The 27,480-nt window shown below is 53.0% G+C and overlaps 6 protein-coding genes and 1 non-coding gene across 7 annotated transcripts; 2 read left to right on the top strand and 5 right to left on the bottom strand.

Moving 5' to 3' along the window:
* Nucleotides 1-658: 658 nt before the first annotated feature.
* Nucleotides 659-3,618, bottom strand: PC9H_001771 (uncharacterized protein; the record flags this gene model as incomplete). The annotated part of the gene is made up of 7 exons (XM_036771419.1): nt 659-1,059; nt 1,115-1,343; nt 1,401-1,678; nt 1,765-2,473; nt 2,538-2,819; nt 2,872-2,938; nt 2,993-3,618. The coding sequence occupies 7 exons, from the start codon at nt 3,616-3,618 to the stop codon at nt 659-661; spliced, it is 2,592 nt and encodes an 863-aa protein (XP_036626040.1).
* A 6,950-nt stretch (nt 3,619-10,568) lies between these two features.
* Nucleotides 10,569-13,604, top strand: PC9H_001770 (uncharacterized protein; the record flags this gene model as incomplete). The annotated part of the gene is made up of 1 exon (XM_036771418.1): nt 10,569-13,604. The coding sequence occupies one exon, from the start codon at nt 10,569-10,571 to the stop codon at nt 13,602-13,604; it is 3,036 nt and encodes a 1,011-aa protein (XP_036626039.1).
* Nucleotides 13,605-14,097: 493 nt separating this feature from the next.
* Nucleotides 14,098-14,203, bottom strand: PC9H_001769. Its single transcript has one exon. It is a non-coding gene; the product is annotated as a tRNA-Thr (tRNA).
* Nucleotides 14,204-17,366: 3,163 nt separating this feature from the next.
* Nucleotides 17,367-18,173, bottom strand: PC9H_001768 (uncharacterized protein; the record flags this gene model as incomplete). The annotated part of the gene is made up of 5 exons (XM_036771417.1): nt 17,367-17,420; nt 17,480-17,518; nt 17,572-17,625; nt 17,688-18,058; nt 18,113-18,173. 5 exons carry the CDS (start codon nt 18,171-18,173, stop codon nt 17,367-17,369), a joined length of 579 nt encoding a protein of 192 aa, XP_036626038.1.
* A 1,471-nt stretch (nt 18,174-19,644) lies between these two features.
* On the bottom strand, nt 19,645-20,050 carry PC9H_001767 (uncharacterized protein; the record flags this gene model as incomplete). The annotated part of the gene is made up of 2 exons (XM_036771416.1): nt 19,645-19,841; nt 19,927-20,050. 2 exons carry the CDS (start codon nt 20,048-20,050, stop codon nt 19,645-19,647), a joined length of 321 nt encoding a protein of 106 aa, XP_036626037.1.
* A 1,904-nt stretch (nt 20,051-21,954) lies between these two features.
* Nucleotides 21,955-22,537, bottom strand: PC9H_001766 (uncharacterized protein; the record flags this gene model as incomplete). The annotated part of the gene is made up of 4 exons (XM_036771415.1): nt 21,955-21,966; nt 22,031-22,165; nt 22,217-22,321; nt 22,406-22,537. 4 exons carry the CDS (start codon nt 22,535-22,537, stop codon nt 21,955-21,957), a joined length of 384 nt encoding a protein of 127 aa, XP_036626036.1.
* A 555-nt stretch (nt 22,538-23,092) lies between these two features.
* Nucleotides 23,093-26,053, top strand: PC9H_001765 (uncharacterized protein; the record flags this gene model as incomplete). The annotated part of the gene is made up of 7 exons (XM_036771414.1): nt 23,093-23,718; nt 23,775-23,841; nt 23,894-24,175; nt 24,240-24,978; nt 25,034-25,311; nt 25,369-25,597; nt 25,653-26,053. The coding sequence occupies 7 exons, from the start codon at nt 23,093-23,095 to the stop codon at nt 26,051-26,053; spliced, it is 2,622 nt and encodes an 873-aa protein (XP_036626035.1).
* Nucleotides 26,054-27,480: the final 1,427 nt, after the last annotated feature.

Raw genomic sequence — 27,480 nt, 5'->3', positions numbered from 1 at the left:
CCCTAGTCTACTTCACAACGAAGAGCAATCGAAGCAGGGCGACGGTCGTCTGGAGGGAATCGACGGAAAGTCGTTGGCGAACGCGTCGTTTCCCCAAAGGTGCGCGATAATCGATAACCTGCTACGATCGGGCACCCTTAGTCATCGCTCTCTAAGCTTGTTCTTGGAGTTGTCCGACATGCACTGTCTGAGGAGGTGCCAATCAAGGCATCGGGAGTCTATTAGATCATCGGAAAATGTACGTCTCGCCTGTATTTAATGATAATCATTAGTCCAACTTCTTTCACTGTATATCGCATCCATGTTGGTAGCGTGAACTTCTCTGCGTTATACATTCTTACTGTGACGCTCAGATGCCTTTTACTATAGGCTGAATCGTTGGTCATTCACGCAACATGCCACCTCCTTGGTATTCACGCGTTCACAAATTCAAACTTCACTTGATCTGGAGATCTCCATCACCACTGATCTATTGGTTGATGGAGAGGGCGAGCTGAAAGTTCAATTCTTGTACCCAGTGAGCCGCGACTAAAGCTAGAAGCGTTTATCCAATGATGAACCGTGCTTTTCAGACGCACTTAGGATCCCTATACTATGTATTACGGACAGATATTACGATTGAATCGCCCCACGCGTGAAGGCCCAATGCTCGTACGAATTACCACGTATCAAGTGTATGCCGTATCGGCTCTACAAAGCGTGAGTGAACTTGGTACTCATCGGGCAGCAAGGTGCCCCTCTCTCCCGGTTGCCACCAATCGTATTTCCAGTCATACTCCCACCCATTGTCCTTCATCTCCTCTCTCAGTAGCTTCCTCAAACTTGCATAGTCAGGCTTCTCCTCGAACTTCAGTGCGCGGCAATGTGCAAAGAATGGCGTGAAAAACGCTGGCGAACGCGCGAGTAGATCTGTGAAGCGGTCACCCCGTTTCATCTCTCCAATACGGCGTAGCTTTGCTGGAATATCGGGAGCGCAGATGCCTTGCCAAGGGAGACGGCCGTGAAGAAGGTAGAGAAGGAGGATGCCAATGGCCTCAACATCATCTCGCCTACTTGGTTCTAGGAATAATGTAAATGAACAGGATAAATGAAACGATGACAAACGTGCAGGTACCTAGGCCGAAATGAACGTTATGGCTAGCATATCGCGGGGTACCAATCCCTCCACGTCCTTCGCGAAACGGTATGTGCTTTCCCGTAGCTGGATCGAGATAAAGTTTGGACAAGCCCATATCGAAGAGGCACAGTCGCTGATAGTCTTCCAGATAGCCCATTGCGAAGTTCTCTGGTTTGATATCGTGCACAATGATACCCCTGGCATGAACGTGTTCAATCGTCGAGAGCTATAAACACGTCGTTATAGCGTCGGCGAAACTTTGACGTGCGGGGTGGCAACTCACCATCTGTTCACCGAGCATCAGGATGGTCTTCAACCCCAATTGACCTCGACAGAAGCGCCGCAGGTGCTCGAGATTGAGCCCGAGCTTGTCCATTACGATTACATTCGCGTTCTTGCCCTGCCCCGACCAATGAATACGCGGAATGCCCTCAACGCCCTCAAGTTGGGCGTATATCACTGCTTCACAGGGCAACGTTGATGGAACTGAGGGATCCATGACCTCAAATTTCAAGGCGACGCCGGCTCCCGTGTGCACCTGAATACCATTCCAGACGTATGCTGTAGATTAGCTGCATCAATATAGATATCTTCGAACTCGGAAAGAGGTGGCCTACCAAATGACCCGCATCCCAACAAAAACGTACACTGGTAATTGTCCTTCACGCGAAAAGGCGGATTCTGCCTGGACACCTTAGGTGAAGTCGCGGGTATCAAAGGTTCGTCTAGAACGGTTAACAGGTCCAGTAAAGATGACAAGGTATACGTAGGCGCTATCGTTGGGATTTTTAGCTTGGCGCTGCGTGTGCCTTCGGCTTTGATGAAAGCGGTCGGAAAGCCAGCTTGACTTGCGGTTTCACAAACTCGGTATAGGTCGGACGATACAACGAGAATCTGGTTGGGGCGAATGCCGGAATCGGATGTCTTGCAGAACGAGAAAGCTTGTGGCCATAATTCTGCGAAGGACTTCTGCGATGGAGCTTCGTCTAAGATCGGGTGGGAATATAACTCGATCGAAAGACCGTCGTATCGTAAGACTGTTTCCTTGGCTGTAAATGGGATGGCCATGGGCGTGTAGCCTCGCTCTCGTAGCTTGGTGATCAGTGTTTGACCTTCCAGACGTTGGGTCGCTTTCCCATACGATTCCATTGCATCGTCAACCGTCAACTCGTCCACCGAGGCGCCCAAATAGTGAGCAACAATGCGAACTATGTTGATCACGGATATTGGCTGTTGATCGATGGTCCCAAGGCTTTCGTACTCCACGTATAGATCCAGCAACTCCTTCGCCGACAGCGAATGTTGGGATGGGGGGAAAATGCGAGAAAGAGCTGTTTGTAACGGCCCGTCCCGATCCTGCAGATATCGTCCCTTAAGTCTCGCGTACGCGGCAAGAGAAACTACTTCAGAGGTCGCGTACCAGGAGTACATGAGGGTCGATTAGGACAATTTTGATATCCTTGGGTACGATTGCGGGCGTCGCTTTGGCCATGTCCAACTCCAGATCTGGCTCATTGTCCCATTCGCCGTCTTCGCTCTCGGGCTCTACCTTTGGATCGCCATCGTGTACTACTGGGAGGGACTGCAAATGAGATGTACATGGCCTTCTGGACTCAACGAATGGATCCGGCGATGCGTCTTCGAGAGGTATAAGGCGGGGTTGACGGAATATTTGGCCAGATGAGAGGAATCGAGGCATTCCCTAACATTAAAGAGTGAGTAAGTTCGTCAATGCGTCAGCAAGCTATTAATACCTCCCGTACAGACTTTATGTATAGTATAGCAGTGTTACAGCCCTTCCAAGTATAGTCCAACGTCAGTCTGTATATTATCAATCAGAGACGCTGAGCCTTTAGTCGATATCACTCGACGTACTGACGTATCAATGGTAGCTCGTCGAATACGGTAGTTTCGAATTCCCCGGGGAGCTGCTTCATAGGGAGGGCTTCGAATCTGAACTGAACTTCACGGTCTCCAAACAAGATACCTGGCGTCTCTCTGGGGGACTGGCCGCTCCAGGTATCCCATCGACTTCCGGGATCGTCGTCTCCCCCCGTCGTCCCGGCTATTGCTACGGAGGGACCAGCATCTTGCCACGCCTGGATGAACGCCTCAAAGCTGGTCCCGTCTAGCTGATAGTCCACGTTCTTGAGCAGTTGAATAGATTCATCCCCAGCTCCGTCAAATGTAGCGCAAATTCTAGGCGTGACAGAGAGATACAAAGGCCCTCTGAACGGGAGCGGGGGTACGACGTTCAAGGGGCGCGCACGCGCACTCGCCTCCAAAACCGAATTGAGCACGAAATATTCGCTCCGCGGTAGATGGGGTCTCTCGCGGGTAATCACGAAGAGATTCGGCACCCGTACAAAGTTTGGATCAGTATCCCGGAGGTGGAGGGCGAGAAACGGCTTGGTGACGATCGAGAATGCGACTTTCCGCCCAGCTGGAGCCCATGCAGGCAGGTGCGGAAGGAGCCTGGGTACGACGAAGCTATGTAGCATGTTGCCGTCCCTGACCAGTGCGGACGGAGTCCAGGAATATCAGGAACCAGTTGTTGCATTTTGGAGAAAGAGATAAAGATGTGGCGTGTGACAGGTTGTGGGTCCAGGAATTTGAGGCGCCTCCCCAGCTCCTAAACGAACCCCCTGAAGTTGTCCCTCAGTATCGTGGGCTGTGGCGAAAACATTAAAAAGTCATAAGAGAGCTCGGAAATGGTCATATATAACAGGAGCGACCTTTTGTCCAGGTGCTCCTGTCCAATGTCATCATTTTGAGGGGGGGAAATAGTATAGAAACAGTCCACAAGTTTGCGTCCCTTTGGCAGTCACTTTGTCCCAACTTTCGACCGCGGCGCGCTAAGAGCACTAGAAGATACGTGGCAAATCAATAAATAAGTGCTGCAGGACTTGGCCGTGTACCACATCCTGGGGTCCTCCTGAACATAAAACAACGTTATGGCACCCTACTGGCACCGTATTTGATCCAAACTCCCAGCAAACTGCTCGCTACCTCCCTCTTACGCAGCCTCATCCACTCTCCCAACGTTGCTCACCATCCGATTAGCAAGATGCCTGCAGACCGCGCCCCAAAAGCCGTCGCCGACTCCGCTCCCGCCCGTATCAACGCTCCCCTCAATTGGCACAGAGATCGACTTCCGCCTGGAGTGCGCGTGGGTACAGCAGTCTGCCAGGACGCATGGTAAGAAATGGTGTTCTTTCGCTGTCGTTGGTAGGCGGGACTCGGCGTTGACTGACTCTTGTCGTACCGAATGAAAAAGGGATTCAACGATGTAAACAGGGACTCTGACACCATAATGGATGTCGATGTCGATATCGATCCTCTACAGCACCAGGTACGAGTCTCCCTGCCGTTGGAAGACTCGGTGATCGCACCCTCATCGTAGTTTTCATACTCACTACTTCCTAGGACGCCGAATATCCCAGACCTGGTCATCACGCAGTCCCACAACAACATGTTGAAGGTGAACAAGACCACACGGAACATCATCGTGGATGGTGGATGCTATTGCTGCTCGTCTTTTTCGTCGTTTCCGTGCATCTCACGGACGGATATCAAGTGACCAGCCGAGTCTAACCGAATTCTTAATAACGCAGACGACGAACTAGACCTGCAGACGAACCACATTTCTTGGATCTTGAATCTCCCGAACCCAGAAAATGTACATCAACGAGACGCATCAACGCAGAAAGTCCCAGAAAAACACAAAAGCACGAGTCGCAACTGAACTACTTGAGCATCAGCACTTGTATCACCACCATATCATCACCAATGTCTTGCCTCCTCCTTTATGGCGTCCCGGAGTCTCAAGAAACACGGCGATTGTGAGTCTTTTCAAGCATATCACCCTACTGGCCGTTCACAGTGCACTCGCAGCATCACACCCAAAGTGACTCGGCCTTGAGTGATGTACGAACCCCAACTAAACGACTCACGCGTCACCACCTGTATCACCATCACACCATCACACCATCACAGATGTCTTGGATCTTGCCTTATGGGAGTCCTACGACTGACCCTCCGCGATCGTGAGTCTTTGTTTCACATATGGCCTCACTTGCGCTCAGTCTACATGCACCATCGTACCCAAAGTGTCCATACCAGCAGTGATGTGAGGAGACACTGCGGGAAGCCATCAGTATTTCCGTAGATAAAGTAATTAATTCAAATGTACAATTTTCCAATTGATTCATCCATGAATATATTTATTATTCGACTGTTAACAAAGTGTTGGATAGCTAAATTATTTAACAGCATATTTTTCCTGTGACAAATGAAAAATGAAAGCAAAGATAAAGTGAACAACAAAGATAACATTTGGCCATTGCTTTATCTGCTGGTAAACCTTTCCTATAGGCCATGTTTTATCTCTGGACAAAGCAATCCCTTTGTTCAAACAATAGAAAAGTTTGACTTTGGAAGAACCAATTGACAAAGCATCTCTTTGCTTAAATCTAAAGAGATTGACAAAATGATGATTTGTATGTCTACTTTGACCACAGACATATTTTTTACATTCCAGAAGATGTTCCATTTGTTGGATAAATAATTTCACTGCAACTTTACATGAAGGCGAAGAAAAGGAATATCAGGGGACAAATATAGGAGTAATAGGGTACATTTATGTCAGTTGGTTTTTCTTGCGACAAAGTAATGGTGATCCGCAGTGAGATGAACAGAGAGGGACAAGGCGATGCAAACTTGCACTGAGCCCTGAGTTTGAATTGTCGAGCCTGCCAGGGCTTACGCACGGACGATCTTGCCTTCACGCCACCAACCAGGACCAGCTTGCCGAGCACGTACCAGGAAGTAATCGTCGTCTCCTCTGAGACTGTCGACGGTCTATCTGACAACGAGCGCTTGAGCCCTCATCGATCATCGGTTCTCGCTTTCTATATCGGAGATGCGAAGACGACGACCCAAGCTGAAGGTCAACCTAGTTTTCTGTATGCCGCCTCCACTCTTTCTCTCAAACCATCATCATGCCCTCAATCCTCTCGATTGCAACTCGCGGCACCACCGTGCTGAGCACCCTCCGGCCTCGTCCTCGATTTGGGGGCTCGCTTCGCGCCACTCGTCCTTTGGGCTCGGGCGCGTCCTCTGATGGTACGCATACATGCACATTGCACGCATCCATGGGTTGACAGTGATTGGACTCGTTATTTCGATGCCCACCGTTGACTACGATCAGATCCCATGAAGCAGACGAAGAAAGCGACGCAGCTCAACTAATCCCGTCAACGCAGCGTCTCCTCAACTCAAGGAAAGGGCATACACAGACGCTACGGGGAATACGGAGGGCGTTGGGGTGGTCAATTAGGTTGGGAGCCAGAGCGCTACTGCAAATAAGATGGGAGCAAGGCTGGCGAAGTGGTACACCTCGTAAGCCGTGGAACCGTTAACTGGAAGATGCCAGGGTTGATGCTCTTTGAACGACAGATAGCGCACATATATTGTCCGTACTTGTATCAACAGTGTTTGCTCAAAAGCATCTCGCTCAACGTTTGTAGAAGCTGCTTTCAAACCGCAGTTACGGGGACAAACGGTGATCTAGGCAAAGAAATTCGTGGGGGCTTGGAAAGGGGCAGAGGCATATGCGGAAGGTGGCACCCACGGAGACCCATTTGAAGTCGGCGACGACTTCGATCTTTCGATCTATCTCCTTCCAACGCTTGGACGGAATTGGATTGATGTCGTCGACTTTGGAATCCGGAGGCTTAGGAACTCGTACTCGTACTCGGGAATTGGAGGATGGAATGGGAGCGAGGAAGGCGGGCTTTGGATTTAAACGCGCCACGAGTTTCCGTGAGTAGCACATCGAATCCTCGTCAATTCGACACTCTGACATGTCTGCTTTCATGATATATCATAGGCGGTGTTGCACGACGTGGTTCCAGGTGCATTCTCCGCGCAGATACCAGACAGACCTCTGGCTTGCAAATATATCTGAATTTTCATCCAGCGGGTCGAGTAATGGTTAGCGGATTTGAACATCTCATGCATTGCATCGTAGACATGGTGATTAGATGACATGATTTCTAGACACTGAATTGCCATGCTATGTAGATGTTCAGAATACAGTTTCGCTACTTTTTAAAGACATGCCATCCAACTACAGACACTACTCCAACGATGATCGCCGTGATCGTAATCACAGGCAATGTTCCGGCTGGCAACGGGTCCTCTGGCAGCGCTGAATCTGCGGAGTGATTTCCTTGAGCTCAAGAACTGCAGTATACTGGAAGGTAACTTACGGCCTATATGTATATTGTGATTTGCTCGACCGCCCACCACCCCACCACAGAATACCCCACTGTATTGATCTCCCATGTGGATATAGTAGACATGGATTTCGTTCGTTATGCGAGCTGTGTCCGGCTCAAACGACGACTCTGTGGCCAATGGTGCAGCCGAGGAAGCCGGCAATCGTCTGAGCTCTTCGTATTCACTAGTGCGGCGAGGGACTTGGGGGTAACGCGACCGTGAGTTACTGATGGGTGAAAGGGCAATGTACAATGCATCGACGGCTTCTAAGGTATCTGTAGCTGTAGCGGTCGTGGCCATGAGCAATGGAGGGAGTCAGTGCTATCACTATCACGAAGCTTGAGGGTAATCGTCGCTTAGACAAGGTATTTAAACTGCCACACAAGCCCCTTCCTTCTGAAGTTCTGTGTGTGCGCTGGGGCACCAGAAACCTTGATCTCGATAGAACTCGCTGGGATTCCCTGTGCAAAAAGGACACATGAGGGGGGGAAAGTACGATCCCCATGGTGCTATCGCTCATGTGGAACGTCAAGGGATTACTGATGAAAAAATTATTCTCCTAGAATGCTCTTACCGGACTTGCCGCGGCATGAGCCGCGGCACAATTTGCTTGGTTCTCTTGTGACCAGGGTATGGCGGTGCAAAGTGGAGGGCTGTGCCGTGCCGCGGTTCGAGCCGCGGCACGTTTGTCGCTTCATGGGAAAGCTGTTCAAAAAAATCAGTTTGACTGAGAGATTGAAGGGCTTCGATCAATGATAGTTTCCTCCACCATGCGAACAATAAGGCATAATTAATGACCGTGTCCTAAACAGAAACAGACAACCCCGAAAGGCTTTGATAGTTTATCATGTCTGCCCTTCGTTCATTCCCCATAGCTCTCACACTGCGACTGTCACCGCCGCCGGCTATCTCCCCCTTATGATCCTCAAACCGCTCTAAAAACTCCTGTCATGAAGAGTGGCATCTCCATAAGGATCTCTCCTACTCCTTGGAGAGAGCTGTCCCAACAACGAGGACTAGTTGCTGTTGCATGTCGAAGATATGACGTGTCTTGCGTGACAAGACGCCTAGAATGACTGCAGAGGTTGTTGAAGCCGTTCACCTTGGCTGCCTCAGAAGTCGATGTTTGCACCTCAGTAGCAACCGTCGTCGTGTCTGTGTTTCCGGTGTATCCCCGCTCGGGGACGAGTACACTACGATATGGGAGTATGCACCGACGGCCGTATACGACTGCGCTCATTCGATGGCGGTGGTGCTGCTGCGTGCTGGAGTCCAGATGCCAGTAACTGGCGAGTCAGGTTCAGGTTCAGGCTCAGGTTCAGCGATACATGCAGTACAGGTTACGGACCTGGGATCGAAGGGTCGTGGCGACTACTATACTCTGCCGCCTCCGCGAACCCGCGAACCCGTGAGGCTGAGACTGATAGAAACTGGCGCGGCGGATGGTGGAGAATTCGGTGTTGGTGAGCACGTTGACTTTTGACTCTTGAGTAATTGAGTAATTGAATTAGATCACCACCGTATACCCGGACTGACGGAATCTGGGTTTGGTCCATCCCGTGCGCCGGATTGGACTTACGGACGATGCAGCGATGCAGCGGGCCGGTCGTCTCGTTTGCGCAAACGCAGAGCATGTTGATGCGGAGTGTTCCTCGTCTACGCCGGATGTTGGGGGCAGATTGACAATTAATCATCCCGCTAATTCAAGACAAGATCGTCAGTGTGTATGTGTGGTACGCACCTTGTCATGGAACTCTCCTCGCTCCCGGTCCGCCAGGTGAGGCCTGTCCGCTCTGCGGCGCAGGGGCAGACGACTGTGATTGCAGGACACGGGGTGCTTCGCCCCATCGCGCGCGCGTTCGTGTCGTGGCCGCGAGCGCTCGCAAATGGCTGCGAAACGATCATCTGCCGCGGTTACACCGCCGCACGCCTCGAGGGTATAGCCAATTGAGAATGAGATGGCCAATTGAGAATGAGGTGGCATGCCCGGAGCCCGTAGGCAGTGAGAATCCCGGTTGTTAGGAGACGAAGACGAGAGGTGCAGTAAGACATGCGGAGCATTTGGCGAAGAACCAATGTAAAATATAAAACATAAAATATACAGAACCAGAATGGAGTCTGCAACTGGAACTGTTCTGGAACGACGCCGTCGAGTGGAGCGACGAGATTGAGCCTGCTGGGCTAGGGGTAGCTCTTTGCTTGACGCTTGAGCTTGGGGAGTACGCTGCTATGATGTGGTGCATAGCCTGGCCAAGATAAGATAAGATAACCAAAAAAAACGAACAGACGCTCGCCCATCAACTGTTTCAACCATAACGTCGATGTCCTCTCGTAATACTCTCCTACCGCAGCGACTACTCGGTTTCCCCGATCTCACGCAAGCTGAGAAGTCTTCGCCGACCCTTCAGCATCAGCATCAGCAAAGTCGTCCTACACACGGCTGGAACTCGGAGCGCAAGACCAATGATACAAGCAAGCACATAAGTCGGGTTGCCAGAGTACGCACCGATGCACGCGCGGTATTTGGACGATATATGTTGTATGCGGGGCCAAGTAGGGCGTCAGGCGCGTCAAGCTCACGCTTGGTTTGGTCGCAGCCCTGGTGAGCGTTGACTTGCTGCGTCTCTGCCCTCTGCTTAGACACGTACTTTGATGCGCGAAATCCAAGCGGTTTATCCTGCGAACCTTTCCTCCTCAGGCCTCAGGCGCGAAGAAGTCACTCGCAGCACCGTTTTGGACGTCGTGGGCGTACGTGCTCACCAGATGCGAGAATGCCTCGAACGCCATGCGATACGGCTATATTCTACCTCGCAGCGCAGCGGGCTCGTGGAAGGCTGCCGATGGTTGACTCGATGGCCAGCTGGGTGAATAGTGTTGTTGGAGAACGTGTCACTTACCGAAAGGTGCTCGATAACCTCTTACGAATGGGTACCCACGCTGATACCATACAGAGGCTTCCATCGTCGCTCTAACTCGCTCACCATACCTTCAAAGCTTCAAGCTTCAAGCCGCTTGGAGGGTGGGCGCAAACAAACCCGATTGCCCCTATTCAGCCCACGATCGAGTCTCGATCAGTGCAGTGCTTTCCCCCGCTCTTGTGTTCGTATACGCACTAGCACTCTCTATCCACACGCCTCTCAGCTGGTATCTGAGACCCGCCTAATCCACAATGGCGTCCTCCACATCTCCAAACGATCCGGACCACGACGCCTTCCCCGACACACGCTACGCCCTAGCGGATTCATACGCACATCCATACGATGGGATACAGCGCAGAAAACGCGCGACGCGCCTCGTCGTAACCCCCGGCGGGTTTCTTCGGCATCAACTAGCACCACCAAGCCACGCATCTCCGCCCTTCGGTGCTCTTTTAGCAGCTGGCGCTAGCGGAGACGAGGACGTTTCTCCTGCGGGGGGGCCGCCTGATAGCAGCGCCGACTTCCGCTCGGGGCCCCAGGAGCTCTTCAGCAGCCTGCCCGCCGCGAACGACCTGCATATAGCTGGTATCGCCCACGAGGAGAACGCCGCATCGCCGCCTTTGCGCTTCGAGACGCCCGAGCCGTTCTTGGGCGACCACGACGACCCTAACGCACCGTTCCGCCCAGCGGCGCCGCCTTCCGTGCATAACCACCAAGCGCACGACAGCGACAATAATGATAAGGATAACGATGCGGCCAGCCCGCCAGACGTGAAGGTGATCCTCTCTAGCGAGACGCCCGCTCCCTCCCCTTTTGTGCAGGGCACGCAGAGGCGGGCGACTTCGTCCCCCGCGTGCACGTCCACCCCGCCTGCATACACGATCCACCCCACCCTCATCTCAACCTCATCCCCAGCCCCGCTCCCCTCCTCCTCCCCCTCTACACTCCCAACGAACCCACCACCCTCCCTCCCCCTCCAATCCTCGCTCTCGCTCCTCCCTACAGCCGTCGTCGCCAACACCACGTCCACCGGCGCGCCGCTCGCGGGCGCGGGCGCGGGCACCGCTCTGCCCATGGCCTTCGGCGCGCTGCACACCGTCCCGTTCTACGTCTCGGTCGTCTTCGGGTCGATCGCCGCCGCCGCGCTGCTCGCGGCGCTCGTCGCGTGGGCGTTCCGCTTCCGCTCTGCTGCGCGGGTGAGGCGCGAGGAGCGGATATTTGGGTTCCCGGGCACAGGGAATGCGGGGGGTGGTGGTGGTGGAGATGGAGGGGATGGAGGGGGGTGGGCGGCGTGGTGGAGCCGCCCGTTCATGGATCGCGTGGCGAGCGGGCGGGAGTCGCTCGCGACGATCGAGACGAGCTCTGTGGCGGATGCTAGTTATGTCAGTGCGCGACCCCAACCCATTGTGGGACCTCCAATCTCTGGTGTTGGGAGTGTTGGAGTTGCTGGTGTGGGTGGTGTAGGCGGCGGTGGTGTTAGTGCTGGAAGTGGGAATGTTGGTGGAGGTGGTGGAGGTGGTGCGGTGCCTGCGGGTGTGTGGAGGGAATGGGAGCAGGCGACGGGTATGTCGTTCGGGAGGGCGATGGGCGTGGGCGTGGGGTCGGGGACGGACGTGGGGATGGCTACGGGGATGGGGGTGGGGACGGGGATGGGGATGCATAGGACGGTGTCGTCGAAGCGCCGCCATCAGGCTCGCGCCGCTAATGCTGCGAATACTGGAGAATTTAAAGGTGATGGGGATGGTGGGGAGTTTGGTGGGGAGTTTGGTGGGGTAAGGAAAGTTGGAGGATTTTACGTGCACCCGCCCCCGCAGATGTATGACGCGCCGACGGTGCCGCTCGAGAACCCGTTCGCGCCCGCGCCCGCGCACACTAATCCTTATCATTATCCTTATCCTTCTAGCGCCAGCACGAGTGAATCGGCACCAGCACTACCACTACCATTAGCACCACAACTAGCATTAGCACGATCAAGCTCGCGCACACGAGGGAGCGAAAGGACAGGAGAGCGCGGTGCGGGAGAGCGCGGTGCGGGAGAGCGCGGTGCGGGAAGGGGGCGCGTCGGGCTGCCGAGGATGGACAGCCTGGGGTCTGGGGTTGGGCTTGGGCTCGGGCTCGAGTTTAGCGGGAGCTCCGATCTGGATTATCTGCCGAGCTCCGAAGGGGACATGGGTGGTGTGGGGTGTGTGGGAGGTATGGGTGGTATGGGGAGCATGTTGCGGGTGACGAACCGCGCGGCGGGCGACGGGATGTCGGTGCGCAGCGCGTCGGCGTCGCGGGCGAATACTGCTATGGGGATGCGTGAGGATGGGGATGCGGATGAGGATGAGGATGAGTTTTCGCCTACGCCGTCCACTTCCACTTCTGCGTTCACTGTAAGGCCTGCATCCACCGCAAGGCCTGCGGGGAGCGACGCGGGCAAGACCCCGACCGCGGGCCCGCTGCCGTCCTTCCCGTCGTTCCCGGCGGTGCTGCATGCGATAAAGACGACGTTTGGCGCGGCGTTTAGCCCGAGCGTAAGTCAGGGGCGGGGTGAGGCGCAGCGGGGAGAGGAGGAGGAGGAGGAGGATAGGTACACGCGGGCGCCGGAGCGGTGTGGGGTTAAGAAAACGAGAAAATGGGCGCAAATGGGTGTAGATGCGCCGGTGGAAGAGAGGGAGGGGGAGGGGGAGGGGGAGAAGGAGAAGGAGGGGGAGATGGCGGAGAGGGAGATGGTGGAGAGGGAGGGGACGCAGCCGCTTTCGGTATCGAAGAAGCACTCGCGGCGGTACCCCTCTGCTGCTGGCCCCTCATCGAACAGCGCGAAGGCGAAGGCGAAAAGGCTGTCGCTGATGCGCGGTGTGTCTGCGCGGCGCGTGGGGGAGGCGTTTGGTGTTGGGCTGTCGAAGAGGGGGAGGGGTATGCGGAGGCTCGGGAGCTCTGCTAGTCGCATGAGTCGGGGCGGGGGGAGCCGGCTGGGCGCCAGGTCCAGCACGAGAGGGAGTGGGGAGAGGGGGAATGGGGAGAGGGGGAATGGTGGGTGGGAGGACTTGGATGCGCGTTCGGATTATGGGTTCGATGCCGATGGGGACAACGACAACGATTACGGTGGAGATGGCGATGATGATGATGTCGATGATGATGATGATGATGAGGAGGAGGAGGAGGATGGGGGCCGCCCGCGGTTCCTAAGCCGGCCGTCTGCGGCGTCGTTCCTGTCGTTCATCTCGAGCGTGTCCGGCGTGTCTGCGTTCTCGGTGAATTCGGTGGACTCGGTGAATTCGAGCCGGGAGGAGCTGATGAGATGACGGAGCGGGAGGCTGGGGCGCGGGGTGCGCGGGGTGCGCTGGCTGCGCGGAGGACGTGAGGGGCGTGAGGGGCGTGTGCGTGAGGGGCGTGTGAGGGGCGTGTGAGGGACGCTTGGGGATTGGAGACGGGATACGGGATACGGGGTGTGTAGGGTTTATACAGGGTGTTTTTTTAATTTGGAAATTATTCGTGTGCGTTTGGGTATGCTGGAGCTACTGTGCTGGGGAGGGTTCTGTGAGTGCGGGTCTGAGGCTGAGATGAGAGGGAGCTGTGCGGGAGCGAGAATGCGGGTGAGAGTGAAGTACGTGTTGATGTTGGTTGATTGAGGGGATGCGCTGCGCGGGAGATTGATATTGATGGATAGTCCCATAGGGGGTGGACATACGATGCGGATGCGGTATGGATAAGGTGGTGATACGAATGTTATGTTTGACGTTCGAAGCTCGAAGCGTAGAGGGCTAAAAAGATTGTGAATACACACTTGAACTGAATTTCCTCGTAGCCGATTTGAACGACTGACCTCCTCATTATGTATATGTATTTAGTTCGCCGAACTAAGCATACTAGTGAGGCGCTCTACCAACTGAGCCAACGAGGACGGTGCTTGACATTCGCAGCGTATTGTTATACCTAGGGTCCGTCATCGATCGATTTGTGTGGATAGGCGATTATGCATTATGATCAAACTTTAACTTGAAACCTAAAAAGCGCGAGGGGCTTCGTCAGTGTCTACGCCACCTCATCCGCTCGCCTCCGAGTAACACGTCGTCATCGTCATCGTTCGATCACCCACTTTCTGGACCCGGGCATCTCAGCAGTCTCAGTCATGCGAATGCGAGCGCTGCGCAGCGCTCGCTACTACCATGGTACTTATCACAGCGACGATAAAGTCGCGAAAACTCCTGCCCCAACACGATTCGTTGGAGAGCAGAATCAGAGTACTAGGATCTAGGATTGCAGGAGACGACGAGTTGGGGAGGATGAGTGATATCGAGATCGAGGATCGGGTGACTGGGGAGAGCCGTACGTCCTTCCTCTGTCCTCGCTTTTCTGCGGCTGCACATTTTACCGCCAGCGATGAAGAGCACCACGCTATACTTGGCCGCACTGTCGAGGTGGTGGCCCCTCTGCCGAATCTCGACCATCCGCGCTCCTGCTGGAGTAGGGACGTCCGCGATATCCACGACATCCACACCCGCTCGCCTGAAATCCCACAGCTCGCGTGTAGGGCTGGATTCGAAATGAGGCTCGCTTGCGCGTATTTGATGGTTTCGACTGCCCCAACATATCTGAGGCTATCGCACACCCAATCCATACCCCCGACGAACACCTCGGACCTTCCTCGCCGTGCGCAGTGTCTTCATCCCGTCCCGTCCCATCCCATCACACCACATCACATCGCATCGCATCGCACATCAGCAAGCTGTTCCCACTACTCTACCCATATAAGTACTCAGTCCTCAGTGCGCGGCTCACGCAGGCGCTCGAAGTCGCTGAGATATCCGATATCATCTCCCATCCATGATCCATGACGCATGATCCATGATGTACGAGCCCGCAGCAAGGTATCGCCGCGGCCGCTCAAGTCCAAATCTCCAAGCCAAGCCTCAACGCGCTAGCTCGCAGATACATACACGGCTCGTTGATGAAGGTGGATAGACACGATCAGAGGATACATAGAAGACGAGGGTACCGGGGTAGGGATTGGATTGAAGGGGACGAGATGCTGATTGCTGGATTGATCAACTTGGTGCAGAATGCCTCGACTTGGTGCTGAATGCATCGACACGCTGGATGGATCGAGTCTTCGCGAAGACCACCGAACGTCCCCCCTCTATCCCCAGATTCCCCAGATTCCCCACTCCCATACGACCCCCCGCCGTCGCCTTCCGTTCCCGTTTCCGTTTCCGTTTCCGAGCCCTAAGTTTCCGCAGTTTTCGTTTTGCGGTTTTTTGTATTTCGGATTTTGGTTTAGTGAGTTTCGAGTTGTTCGCAATTTTGGTTCGCAGATTTGGACCTCGAGCTCGAGCTCGGGTTTTGCGATTTGTGTTCTGCGGTGCGCGTATGTGCACAGGCAGGCACACAGGCGGACAAATGAAATATTCCACGCGGCAGCTCCCATTACCCATTACCCACTACCCATCACTCGCACTCGCACTCGCCGAGTTGAGTTGAGTAGCTGCTCGCGGCGTTGGCCGTGTTTCCAGCTCCACATTCAAGCTCTCGAGCTTCAAGCTTCAAGACTCAAGACGCAAGTACTCAAGTAGGTAAGTAGTCAAGAATCAAGACTCAAGTACTCAAGTAGTCAAAACTCGAGACTCAAGTACTCAAGTACTCAAGTACTCGTGACTCGGAATTCCAAGTACTCAAGTACCCAAATATCACTCAAACAGCGCTTAAGTAGGTATCTAATTCCTCGAGTACGTCTTGGGTATTATGGTGTTGGGTGTTGGGTATTGGGTATCGAGGCTCCTGCCGTCCTCGCGTCGGCCTGCGCGTCGACCACGCGTCCATGGTGTCTTTCAAGCCCAAAGCTTCAAGCTTCGCATCTTGAAGCCTGACAAGCGGCAGATCGTCACGTAAGTGCTCGATCGTGTATCCCGCCGATACGCCCTCCTCGACCTCTCCTCGCCGTCTCACCGCCCCACCGCCCGCCGCCCCATCCCCTTTCATCCACGCCATCTCACCCCCCCATCCCCGTCTTGCCACCTTCATCCATGCCTTCATCCCCGTCCCCGCATTCGTCCCCGCCCATATCTACCCAGACTCACGCCTCGTGCCTCATATCCCGAAGAAAAGCAAGAGCCCAAACATGTATATACACATATACGCATATAAATACCGGAATCTCGAAGCCAGCGAGTACGCGTACGCGGGTACTGCGCTCGCCGCTCTACGGTCCGTGCGCGTGCAGCCGCTTCCCCTCCACATTGCATTCAATATTCGATATTCGATATTTGCGAGGCCGAGGGCCCTAGCGAGTAGGCGTAGCATGGACGCCACCTCTAATTCCAATATCAGTCCCTGCGTTCTATATTTGCCCGCTGGAGCGGCTTAGGCGCCTTACTCATTACTCCTCCTTACTCCCCACACCACACCGCCCGCCGCATAGCCGTTCCCTGCGTGCACCCCATCTCCCCATCTCTCTACGCACCGCGATAGGAATAACGCGCGAAAATGGCACACCGGAAGGACTCGTGTGAGAGCGGTCTCGCGTCAGAATGGAAAGAATGGGAAGAGGAGGAAGAGTAGGAGCTGGCGATCTGGCCGTCGCGCGTCGCGGCTCGCCTGCTCTGCACGAAGAGCATCTCCCATCTCCCACCGTTCACCGTTCACCGCTCAACGCCCACGCCGAACACGTCGGAAACGCGAAATCGCATAAATCGCCGCGGCGCAGACGCAGACGGACGCTGCTCAAGTACTCGCGCGAACAGATGCACCTTCGTGCCGTATTTGTGCCGCATGTAACTTGTATATGCGTATGCGTGGAGGTTTTTGGGGCACTGAAAGCCATCCTACTGCACATGAGACTCGGCTACAGCCATCCGAGATCGTCGTAGCTGCGTCATGGCCATGCTCCGGGCACAAAGGCAATCGTGGGGCAAGGTTACACGCCGCGGGGTGACCGTGTAGTGTTACGCATATGCATGTGGTTGGCGATGTTCAGATATCAATACAGGATTCAATATTTACACTGCAGCTAGTCATGCCGATAAATGAAGCGCGGGGGACCAAAGGAGGTCAAGGTTTTTTTTTCAGAGTTAGTGGGAAGCAGTCGTATTACCGGAGATACGACCTTTCTCTTGTGCCCGATGCTGTCGATGGGATGCAATTAGCACACGGCGGAAGGTGCCCCATGAACTACAAATATTACCCTGAGCTTTGCAAATGGATTACGGGTCTGTGTGCGAGGCTGTCGATGGAATGCAATCAACACACGACAGAACGTAGATTGACAAATATTACCTCGTGCGTCGACGATGAATTTCGGGGTTGAGTATCATTCCCCTTTGTGAAACACTATCGATGGGATGTAATTAACGCACGACGGAATGTGGTGCCCCATGAGCTACAATTATTACCTTAAATGGATTGGGGGTTTGTGATGCATACTTGCGAGCCTGGTCTTCGACGTCCGAGAGGAATGTCATCACATCGAGCCGTAGAGCATTGCGATTGCGACGGATAATCTCCTTGGCTTTCGCAGCGCATCCAACTATTTTCAAGAAACCTTCGACTTGTTCTCGTCCGAGAAGAATACGGCTCTGGGGGAGCTCTGAGAGAACCTTGGCTATATCCATGGAGATATTCACATTGATCTCCTGATTGCCGTGGATATGGTTGAACATGCCACGCCCTTGATTGTGATTGTGGTATTGCACGGGGGTGGCGGCGCTGTGAGGGTGTGCAGTATTGTCGGTCGCGAGGTCGCCGCCAATGCTTGCCAGCGAGCCTGGGTGAAGCACGAAACTAAGCCACAGGTAATTAGGGCGTGCTGGAGACTAACCTTGAGATTGATCACCCAGCTGCGTGGGTGGTGATGGCGAGAGGTTAGAAGCGTAGCTCATAGTCAAGTACAATGCCGGTGGTGTTAGTAGTGGTGGTACGCAAGGAAGAGTTGGATGGAGGGGCTGGTCGAGCATTGCTACATCGTGTAGAAGGCATGGCTTTGAATCTCACGCCAGGCGTCAGAAGAACAGGTGCAGTGATGAGGAGCGCTATGAGGTTAGCGTCAAAGCACTGTCAGTATATGGTTACTTGCATGTTGTCTAGATGGGATCATGGATGACGGGCTGGGGGATACGTAGTTTTAGGTGCTGAACATGTTCACGTCCACGATGTCTGCAAGTCGTTTGAAGCTCAACCACGAGAAGCAAGCAGCGATATTCAAACACAAAAGATGAAGGCACGGAGAATGAGAAAAGAATAATAGATCACGCTGCCTGGAGGCAAATTGATACAGGACGACGCCAGACGCCGGCCTATAACTGAGAGGTTAGAAGTTGTACGCCTTTACGAGGCTATATCAGCGACTCACTGCAGATTGGGTTCAACCGTTGAGTCTGCCAACAGAGGATTGTCCAAAGCCATGTCGCGACAAACACCTCGAGCGGACGTTCGTAGGAGAAAGGCCAATTCAACTTCCACACTGTTTTCCTTTCCTCGAGAATTCGGATATAGGTGCCGAACCGTCAAACATCAAATAGGACTCACGTTGACGCAAGTTCAGGACACATATATGCCCGATCTGCGTCCAAACGCGTTCATTGAGCTGAGGAGACATCGCATCCGTAAGTTTCTGTCCCGCTTTCCTCGTTCCTGTTAGAGGGTCTGACAGCGAGATGCGTTAAGATATGGTTGCCTAGTGATACACGGATGTACATGTCTCGTCAGACGACGCCCCAAAGCCGTCTTTGCTGGCAAATGATGCCTAGACTTGAACGGGAGGGATGGCCGAAAGGCCGGAGTGGCGAAGCAGCCATATTAGGGACATCCTGATGATTTGAGAAAAGTGGGGTGCAGCATGATGTAGCCGAGCCACTGAAAATCGACTTGAACCTTGAACCGACGTAATTTGAAGGGTGAGAGGGTAGTGTAACAAGACTCTGTCTGGGCTCAGACACTGCTAGCCAGCTCTAGGATCCAACAGCTTCCGTGAACCTATTACTTCCCAGTGCGTAGACGGCCCGATATCCTAAGAGATACTATCACCGTGCATCGTGCAAGGTTGATGTAGTCATCGCAGCACGGAAGGGGGACGATAGCTAGCCGTCTAGCCGTCTAAGGACTGTGCTGCGTACAGAATTCCAGCGCCACCTGATCACGCCGAACGAGGCCTTCAGTGCGGCAACATAGTGGCGGCCAGCGATGAGTAGCAAATATACGCAACAATAGACCATGGAGAACGCCATTTCATCAGGTCGAAAAAATGTGCATGAAGGTGATACAAGTACAGGCAACATATGTGCGCTATCTGTAGTTAAAAAAGCGTCAACCCTGGCATCTTCCAGTTAACGGTTCCACGACTTACGAGGTGTATCACTTCGCCGGCCTTGCTCCCATCTTATTTGCAGTAGCGCTCTGGCTCCCAACCTGGTCAACCATCCCAACGCCCTCCTTATTCCCCGTAGCGTCCGTGTATGCCCTTTCCTTGAGTTGAGGAGATGCCGCGTCGACGGGATTAGTTGAGTGCTTGCGCGCGTCCTGCGTCGCTTTCTTCGTCTGCTTCAGGGGATCTGATTGTAGTCAACGGTGGGCATCGAAATAACGAGTCCAATCACTGTCAACCCATGGATATGTGCAATGTGCATGTATGCGTACCATCAGAGGACGCGCCCGAGCCAAAAGGACGAGTGGCGCGAAGTAAACCTGCAAATCGAGGTCGAGGCAGGAGGGTGCCCAGCATAGGGGTGCCGCGAGTTGGAATCGAGAGGATCGAGGGCATGGTGATGGTTTGAGAGAAAGAGGGGAGGCGGCATACAGAAAACTAGGATGACCTTGAACTTGGGCCGACGTCTTTACATCTCCGATACAGAAAGCTATGACCGATGCGCGCTCAAGCGCTCATTGTCAGATAGATCGTCGACAGTCTGAGAGGAGACGACGATTACTTCCTGGAACGTGCTCGGCAAGCTGGTCATGGTTGGTGTCGTGAAGACAAGATGGTCCGTGCGTAGCCCCTGGCATGGTAGAAGATTCAAACTCAGCACTCAGCGCCAGTTCCATCCGGCTCGCCTTGTCCCTCTCTCTGTTCATCTCATGATCGCGTTCGCCGATAATGAACGTAGGTTAGCTTTTGAAATTTGACGAACTGCGAGATAAATTTCTCTCGTCGCGATTACCCCCCAAGCGTTGCGATCCGGGAGCCGTCTAACGAGTGTTGTTGATATTCAGAGCGATGCACTCGTTGGTGGCACGGAGGTGTGTTGACTCTCGGTGCGATTGCGGGAAATCATCAGCAGCTAATTACCTCTTTGTTTACTCAGATAAATCTCCGCTCATCCAGTCTCCTCACGACAACTACGAGAATATGATGTCTATCTTGTAGGCGGTCCTATGGGGCAACTCATGACGAGCGAGCTCCTTCCTGGGACTTCGTCGGTAGACCTTGGACGCCTGCAGATGAGCATCGTCACATCGTAAACTCCAAGATACAGAAGACACGCCGAGCCTCTCACAGTAAGAGGACATTTTATCGTTGACACACGAGGCGATACTAACCTGGCATCGTGGACGAAGGATAGCACCATGCTGGAATCCACGTGGAACACTTCGTCTCTCTGCTGTATGTAAGCTTTCGTGAAAGTCTCGAATAGCGATGCTGACGGTTTTGTGTGCTGCGCAAATCCTATTCGAAGGCGGTGCGTACCATGATCATTACGAGCACTTGTCTGGCAGCGGGGCCGCCTCCTCGTGTAACTCTCAGTATCACTAGTGTATCGTTTCTCACATAGAATAAGACGTCTCTTTTCAGCCCGAAGCTCGGTGTGGTGTTGACGTGTCCATATTTTGATCAGAATCGGCCGATTGACCACAAGCTGAAGATATAGCCCCTTAACGGGGTCACGGAACAGATTCCAAGCAGTATCTCAAAATCGCGGAAGAGTGGGGATCCCAGCGAGATCCCGAACTGGTTAGAGCCTGTATGCAGGAGCGGCGATCAGCGTCGCTGATCAGACGAGATCTCGGCCGGAATACCCCACGAAGACCAGAGGTGTCGCTGGGTTCCGATCACTGGCTTCGTACTGGGACGTATCCACTGAGATCGTCGATCTATCTTAGTTTCTCGCACCCGACGGACGTTTGCAGCTTGCGATGGATTGATAACATTTGGGTAGATGGTATTGTGATCTAAAGAAGTGAGCGTGAAGGCGCGTAGGCGCGTAGTCCGTGTTCTCTCTCCTTCTCTCCCTTTTCAAGTTTTCCTTTATCGCTTCTGACTTCTCCCCCTAGGTCCACCGCCTACCCCCTTATGTCAATGCCTGTGCACGTCAATGGCGGACCCTTGAGCGCTTTAAACCTCTACTTTCAAGAATCGTCGGTATCGTACATCACTTCCGGCCCAGACACTTTGGGTGTGATGCTGCTTGGGCACTGTGAGCGGCTAGTAGGGTCATATGTTTGAAAAGACTCGCGATCGCCGTGTTTAGTAAGCCTCCACGGCGCCATAAACGAAAATGACAGACATCGGTGATGGTATAGTGGTGATACAAGTGTTGATGCTCGAGTAGTTGAGTTGAGATTCGTATTTTTGTGTTTTTCTGGGACTTCCTGCGTTGATGCATCTCGTTGATGTACTTTTTATGGGTTCGGGAGTCAAGATCCAAGAAATGTGGTTCGTTGGAACGTCTAGTTCGTCGTCTGCATTATTAGGAATTTAGTTAGCCTCAGTTTGGCACTTGGTATCCGTCACAGTCAGACGTACGGCAACGACGAAAAAGAAGCGCAGCAGTAGCATCCACCATCCGCGATGATGTTCTTCGTGGCCTTCTCCACCTTCAATTTGTTGTTGGCCTTGTTGTGGGACTACGTGATGACCAGGTCTAGGATATTCGGCGCCCTAGGAAGTCGTGAGTAGTGAGTACGAAGTTGACGAACAGGACGCGATCACCGAGTCCTCCAACGACAGGGTGACTCGTACCTGACGCTGTAGAGGATCGACAACGACATCGACATCCATCATGGTGTCAAAGTCTCCGTTTACATCGTTGAATCCCTTTTTCATTCGGTACAACGACAAGAGTCATAGTCAGCGCCGAGTCCCGACTACGAACAACCGCAAAACAAAGCTATTTCTTACCATGAGAGCAGAACTATTGCTGTAGCCACGAGCACTCCCAGCAGAAGTTGACCTCCGTGCCAATTGAGGGGAGCTTTGATACGGGCGGGATCGTCGTTGGCGACGGTTTTTTGGAGAGCGGTCTGCGGGCATCTTGCCGATGGGATGGCAAGACGTTGGGAGAGTGGATGAGGCTGCGTAAGAGGGCGGTAGCGAGCGGTTTGCTGCGAGTTTGGATCAAATACGGTGCCAGTAGGCTGCCATAACATTATTTTTTTGTTTAGGAGGACCCCAGAATATGCTACACGGCCAAAATCTGCAGCACTTATTTACTGATCTGCCACGTATCTTTCAGTGGTCCTAGCGCGCCGCAGGCGAAAGTTGGTACAAAGTGACTGCCAAACGGACGAAGATTTGCGGACTGTTTCTATACCATTTCCCCCGCTCAAAATAATGACAATCGATAGGAGCACCTGGGAGAAAGGTCGCTCCTGTTATCTATGATTATCTGCGGGCTCTCTCATAACTTTTTAACGTTTTTACGGTACTGAGGGACAACTTCAGGGGGTTCAATTAGGAGCTTGGGAGGCGCCTCAAATTCCTGGACCCACAACCTGTCACACGCCACATCTTTATCTCTTTCTCCAAAATGCAACAACTGGTTCCTGATATTCCTGGACTCCGTCCGCACTGGTCAAGGACGGCAATATGCTACATAGCTTCGTCGTAGCCAGGCTCCTTCCGCACCTGCCTGAATGGACTCCAGCTGGACGGAAAGTCGCATCCTCGATCGTCACCAAGCCGTTTCTCGCCCTCCACCTCCGGGATACTGATCCAAACTTTGTACGGGTGCCGAATCTCTTCGTGATCACCCGCGAGAGGCCCCATCTACCGTGGAGCGAATATTTCGTGCTCGATTCGCTTTCGGAGGCAAGGGCGTGTGCGCGCACCTTGAACGTCGTGCCCCCGCTCCCGTTCAGAGGGCCTTTGTATCTCTCCGTCACGCCTAGAATTTGCGCTACATTTGACGGAGTTGGGGATGAATCCGTTCAACTGCTCAAGAACGTGGACTATCAGCTAGACAGGACCAGCTTTGAAACGTTCATCCAGGGGTGGCAAGATGCCGGACCCTCCGTCGCGATAGCCGGGACGACGGGGGGAGACGACGAGCCCGGAAGCCGATGGGATACCTGGAGCGGCCAGTCTCCCAGAGAGACGCCAGGTATCTTGTTTGGAGATCGTGAAGTTCAGTTCAGATTCGAAGCCCTCCCTATGAAGCAGCTCCCCGGAGAATTCGAAACTACCGTATTCGACGAGCTACCATTGATACGTCAGTACGTCGAATGATATCGTGTAAAGGCTCAGCATCTCTGATGAAACCAATACACAGACTGACGTTGGACTATACTTGGAAGAGCTGCAACACTGCTATACTATATATCAAGTCTGTACGGGAGGTATTAACAGCTTGCTGACGCATTGACGAACTTACTGACTCTTTAATGTTAGGCAATGCCTCGACTCCTCTCATCTGGCCAAATATTCCGTCAACCTCGCCTGATACCTCTCGAAGACGCGTCGCCGAATCCATTCGTCGAGTCCAGAAGACCATGTACGTCTCATTTGCAGTCCCTCCCAGTAGTGCACGATGGCGATCCAAAGGTAGAGCCCGAGAGCGAAGACGGCGAATGGGACAATGAGCCAGATCTGGAGTTGGACATGGCCAAAGCGACGCCCGCAATCGTACCCAAGGATATCAAAATTGTCCTAATCGACCCTCATATACTCATGGTACGTGAACTCTGAAGTGGTTTCTCTTGCCGCGTACGCGATACTTAAGGGACGTTACCTGCAGGATCGGGACGGGCCGTTACAAACAGCTCTTTCTCACATTTTCCCCCCATCCCAAAGTTCGCTTTCGGCGAAGGAGCTGCTCGATCTATACATCGAATACGAAAGCCTTGGGACCATCGATCAACATCCGATATCCGTGATCAACGTAGTTCGCAGTGTTGCTCGTTATTTGGGCGCCTCGGTGGACGAGATGACGGTTGACGATGCAATGGAGTCGTATGGAAAAGCGACGCAACGCCCGGAAGGTCAAACACTGATCACCAAGTTACGAGAGCGAGGCTACACGCCCATGGCCATCCCATCTACAGCCAAGGAAACAGTCGTACGATACGACGGTCTTTCGATCGAGTTATATTCCCACCCGATCTTAGAGGAAGCCCCATCGCAGAAGCCCTTCGCAGAATTATGGCCACAAGCTTTGTCGTTCTGCAAGACATTCGATTCCGGCATTCGCCCCGACCAGATTCTCGTTGTATCGTCCGACCTATACCGAGTTTGTGAGACTGCAAGTCAAGCTGGCTTTCCGACCGCTTTCATCAAAGCCGAAGGCACACGCAGCGCCAAGCTAAAAATCCCAACGATAGCGCCTACGTATACCCTGTCATCTTTACTTCATCTGTTAACCGTCCTAGACGAACCTTTGGTACCCGCGACTTCACCCAAGGTGTCCAGGCAGAATCCGCCCTTTCGCGTGAAGGACAATTACCGGTGCACGTTTTTGTTGGGATGCGGGTCATTTGGTAGGCCTCCTCTTTCTGAGTTCGAAGATAAGATATTGATGTGACTAATCCACAGCATACGTCTGGAATGGTATTCATGTGCACACGGGAGCCGGCGTCGCCTTGAAATTCGAAGTCATGGATCCCTCAGTTCCATCAACGTTGCCCTATGAAGCAGCGATATACGCTCAACTTGAGGGCATTGAGGGCATTCCGCGTATTCGTTGGTCGGGGCAGGACAAGAACGCGAACGTAATCGTAATGGACAAGCTCGGGCTCAATCTCGAGCACCTGCGGCGCTTCTGTCGAGGTCAATTGGGGTTAAAGACCATCCTGATGCTCGGTGAACAGATGGTGAGTTGCTACCCCGCACGTCAAAGTTTCGCCGACGCTATAACGACGTGTATGAAGCTCTCGACAATTGAACACGTTCATGCCAGGGGTATCGTTGTGCGCGATATCAAACCAGAGAACTTCGCAATGGGCTATCTGGAAGATTATCAGCGATTGTACCTCTTCGATATGGGCTTGTCCAAACTTTATCTCGATCCAACTACGGGAAAGCACATACCGTTTCGCGAAGGACGTGGAGGGATTGGTACCCCGCGATATGCTAGCCATAACGTTCATTTCGGCCTAGGTACCTACACGTTTGTCATCGTTTCATTCATCCTGTTCATTTACAATGTTCCCAGAACCCAGTAGGCGAGATGATGTTGAGGCCATTGGCATCCTCCTTCTCTACCTTCTTCACGGCCGTCTCCCTTGGCAAGGGATCTGCGCTCCCGATATTCCAGCAAAGCTACGCCGTATTGGAGAGATGAAACGGGGTGGCCGCTTCACAGATCTACTCGCGCGTTCGCCGGCGTTTTTCACGCCATTCTTTTCGCATTGCCGCGCACTGAAGTTCGAGGAGAAGCCTGACTATGCAATTTTGAGGAAGCTACTGAGAGAGGAGATGAAGGACAATGGGTGGGAGTATGACTGGAAATACGACTGGTGGCAACCAGGAGAGAGGGGCACCTTGCTGCCCGATGAGTACCAAGTTCACTCACGCTTCGTAGAGCCGATACGGCATACACTTGATACGTGGTAATTCGTACGAGCATTGGGCCTTCACGGTGTAGGGCGATTCAATCGTAATATCTGTCCGTAATACACGGTAATGGGATCCTAAGTGCGTCTGTAGAGCACGGTTCATCATTTATTAGACGCTTCTGGCTTTAGTCGTGGCTCGCTGGGTACAAGAATTGAACTGCCTCTCCATTCTCATCAACCGATACATCTGTGGTGATGGAGATCTCCAGATCAAGTGAAGTTGGTATTTGTGGACTCGCAAAAAACTGAGGTGCCGTTCCCACCGGGGGCATGTTGCGTGAATGACCGATGATTCAGCGTATGGTAAAAGGCTAGTGACAGTAAGAAATGTGTAACGCAGAGAAGCTCACGTTGACAACATGGATGCGACATGCACTGAAAGAAGTCGGACTAATAGTTATCATTGAATACAGGCGAGACGTACAATTTCCGATGATCTGATAGACTCCCGATGGCTTGATTGGCACCTCCTCGGCCTGAAATCGTGGATAAAGAAGACAGTTATAGTTTGAAGGCATGCGAACTTACAAGGACAAGGACCATTACAAAAACATGCTGATAGGAAAATTAAGAGTAAGCCGCGAAGACTCATACGGACATACTTAGTTAGGATCCCGATGTTGATCGCCCAAAAATATTATCTTGTTGATCAAGCTGCTGATTCAGATCAGGATAATTTGACATCCTCATGGGGTAGATGCGAGTATACGACGCACCTCGTTCCCAGGCCGGAATGTGAGGTATACGCAGAAAAATACCCTGAAAGAACGGGAATCCAGCGAGAATCTAAGAGAGGTCGAATATCAGTGTAAAGTCCAGTAACGGTGACGGTCTCCTTACAAGATACCAGCGACGACTTGATGAATCAGAGGTTAGTTACCGCCATATTTCTGGCTGGCACTCACCCTAAGAAGAGCCTAACGAGGATAATTCGGTAACGAAGTGTTCTCTGGGGACTATAAAAATGAAATAGTCGCGTGCAATATTGCCATTACTCGCTGAATCCGCAGATGAATTCTGTGAGAATTGCATCGACAAGGACCCATGTCCTCCACTTACAAGGAAAATGAAGAGGCCACGTCTCCGGGAGCTCACTGGCCTCTGTCAGTAAGTCCTAGAGAGTAGATGTGTGCAGCTCAGATATGTATACACGCCAGGCGAAGAACGAATGTGCGGCGAAAATAATAATGCCCTGGCAGATCCGCGTCATCTGACACGTATTTACGCTCATGAAGGACTTCTGACTTACGGTGAAGAGTCACCGTGGCCTTTTCAGCGACAAGCCAGCGATGCTAAACGGACCGATACGACAAGAACCTTACGGGAAAGCCCCTGGGATATCCATTGAGTGTACTCGATACCGTTTGTGCCTGAAGAACTCACCAAGTGCGATGAAATACTTGAGCAACGTCCACTATTCCGTCA

This window comes from Pleurotus ostreatus (assembly GCF_014466165.1).
Source record: "Pleurotus ostreatus strain PC9 chromosome Unknown scaffold_10, whole genome shotgun sequence".
NCBI lineage: Eukaryota > Fungi > Basidiomycota > Agaricomycetes > Agaricales > Pleurotaceae > Pleurotus > Pleurotus ostreatus.
This window is presented reverse-complemented; position numbering and strand designations above follow the sequence as displayed.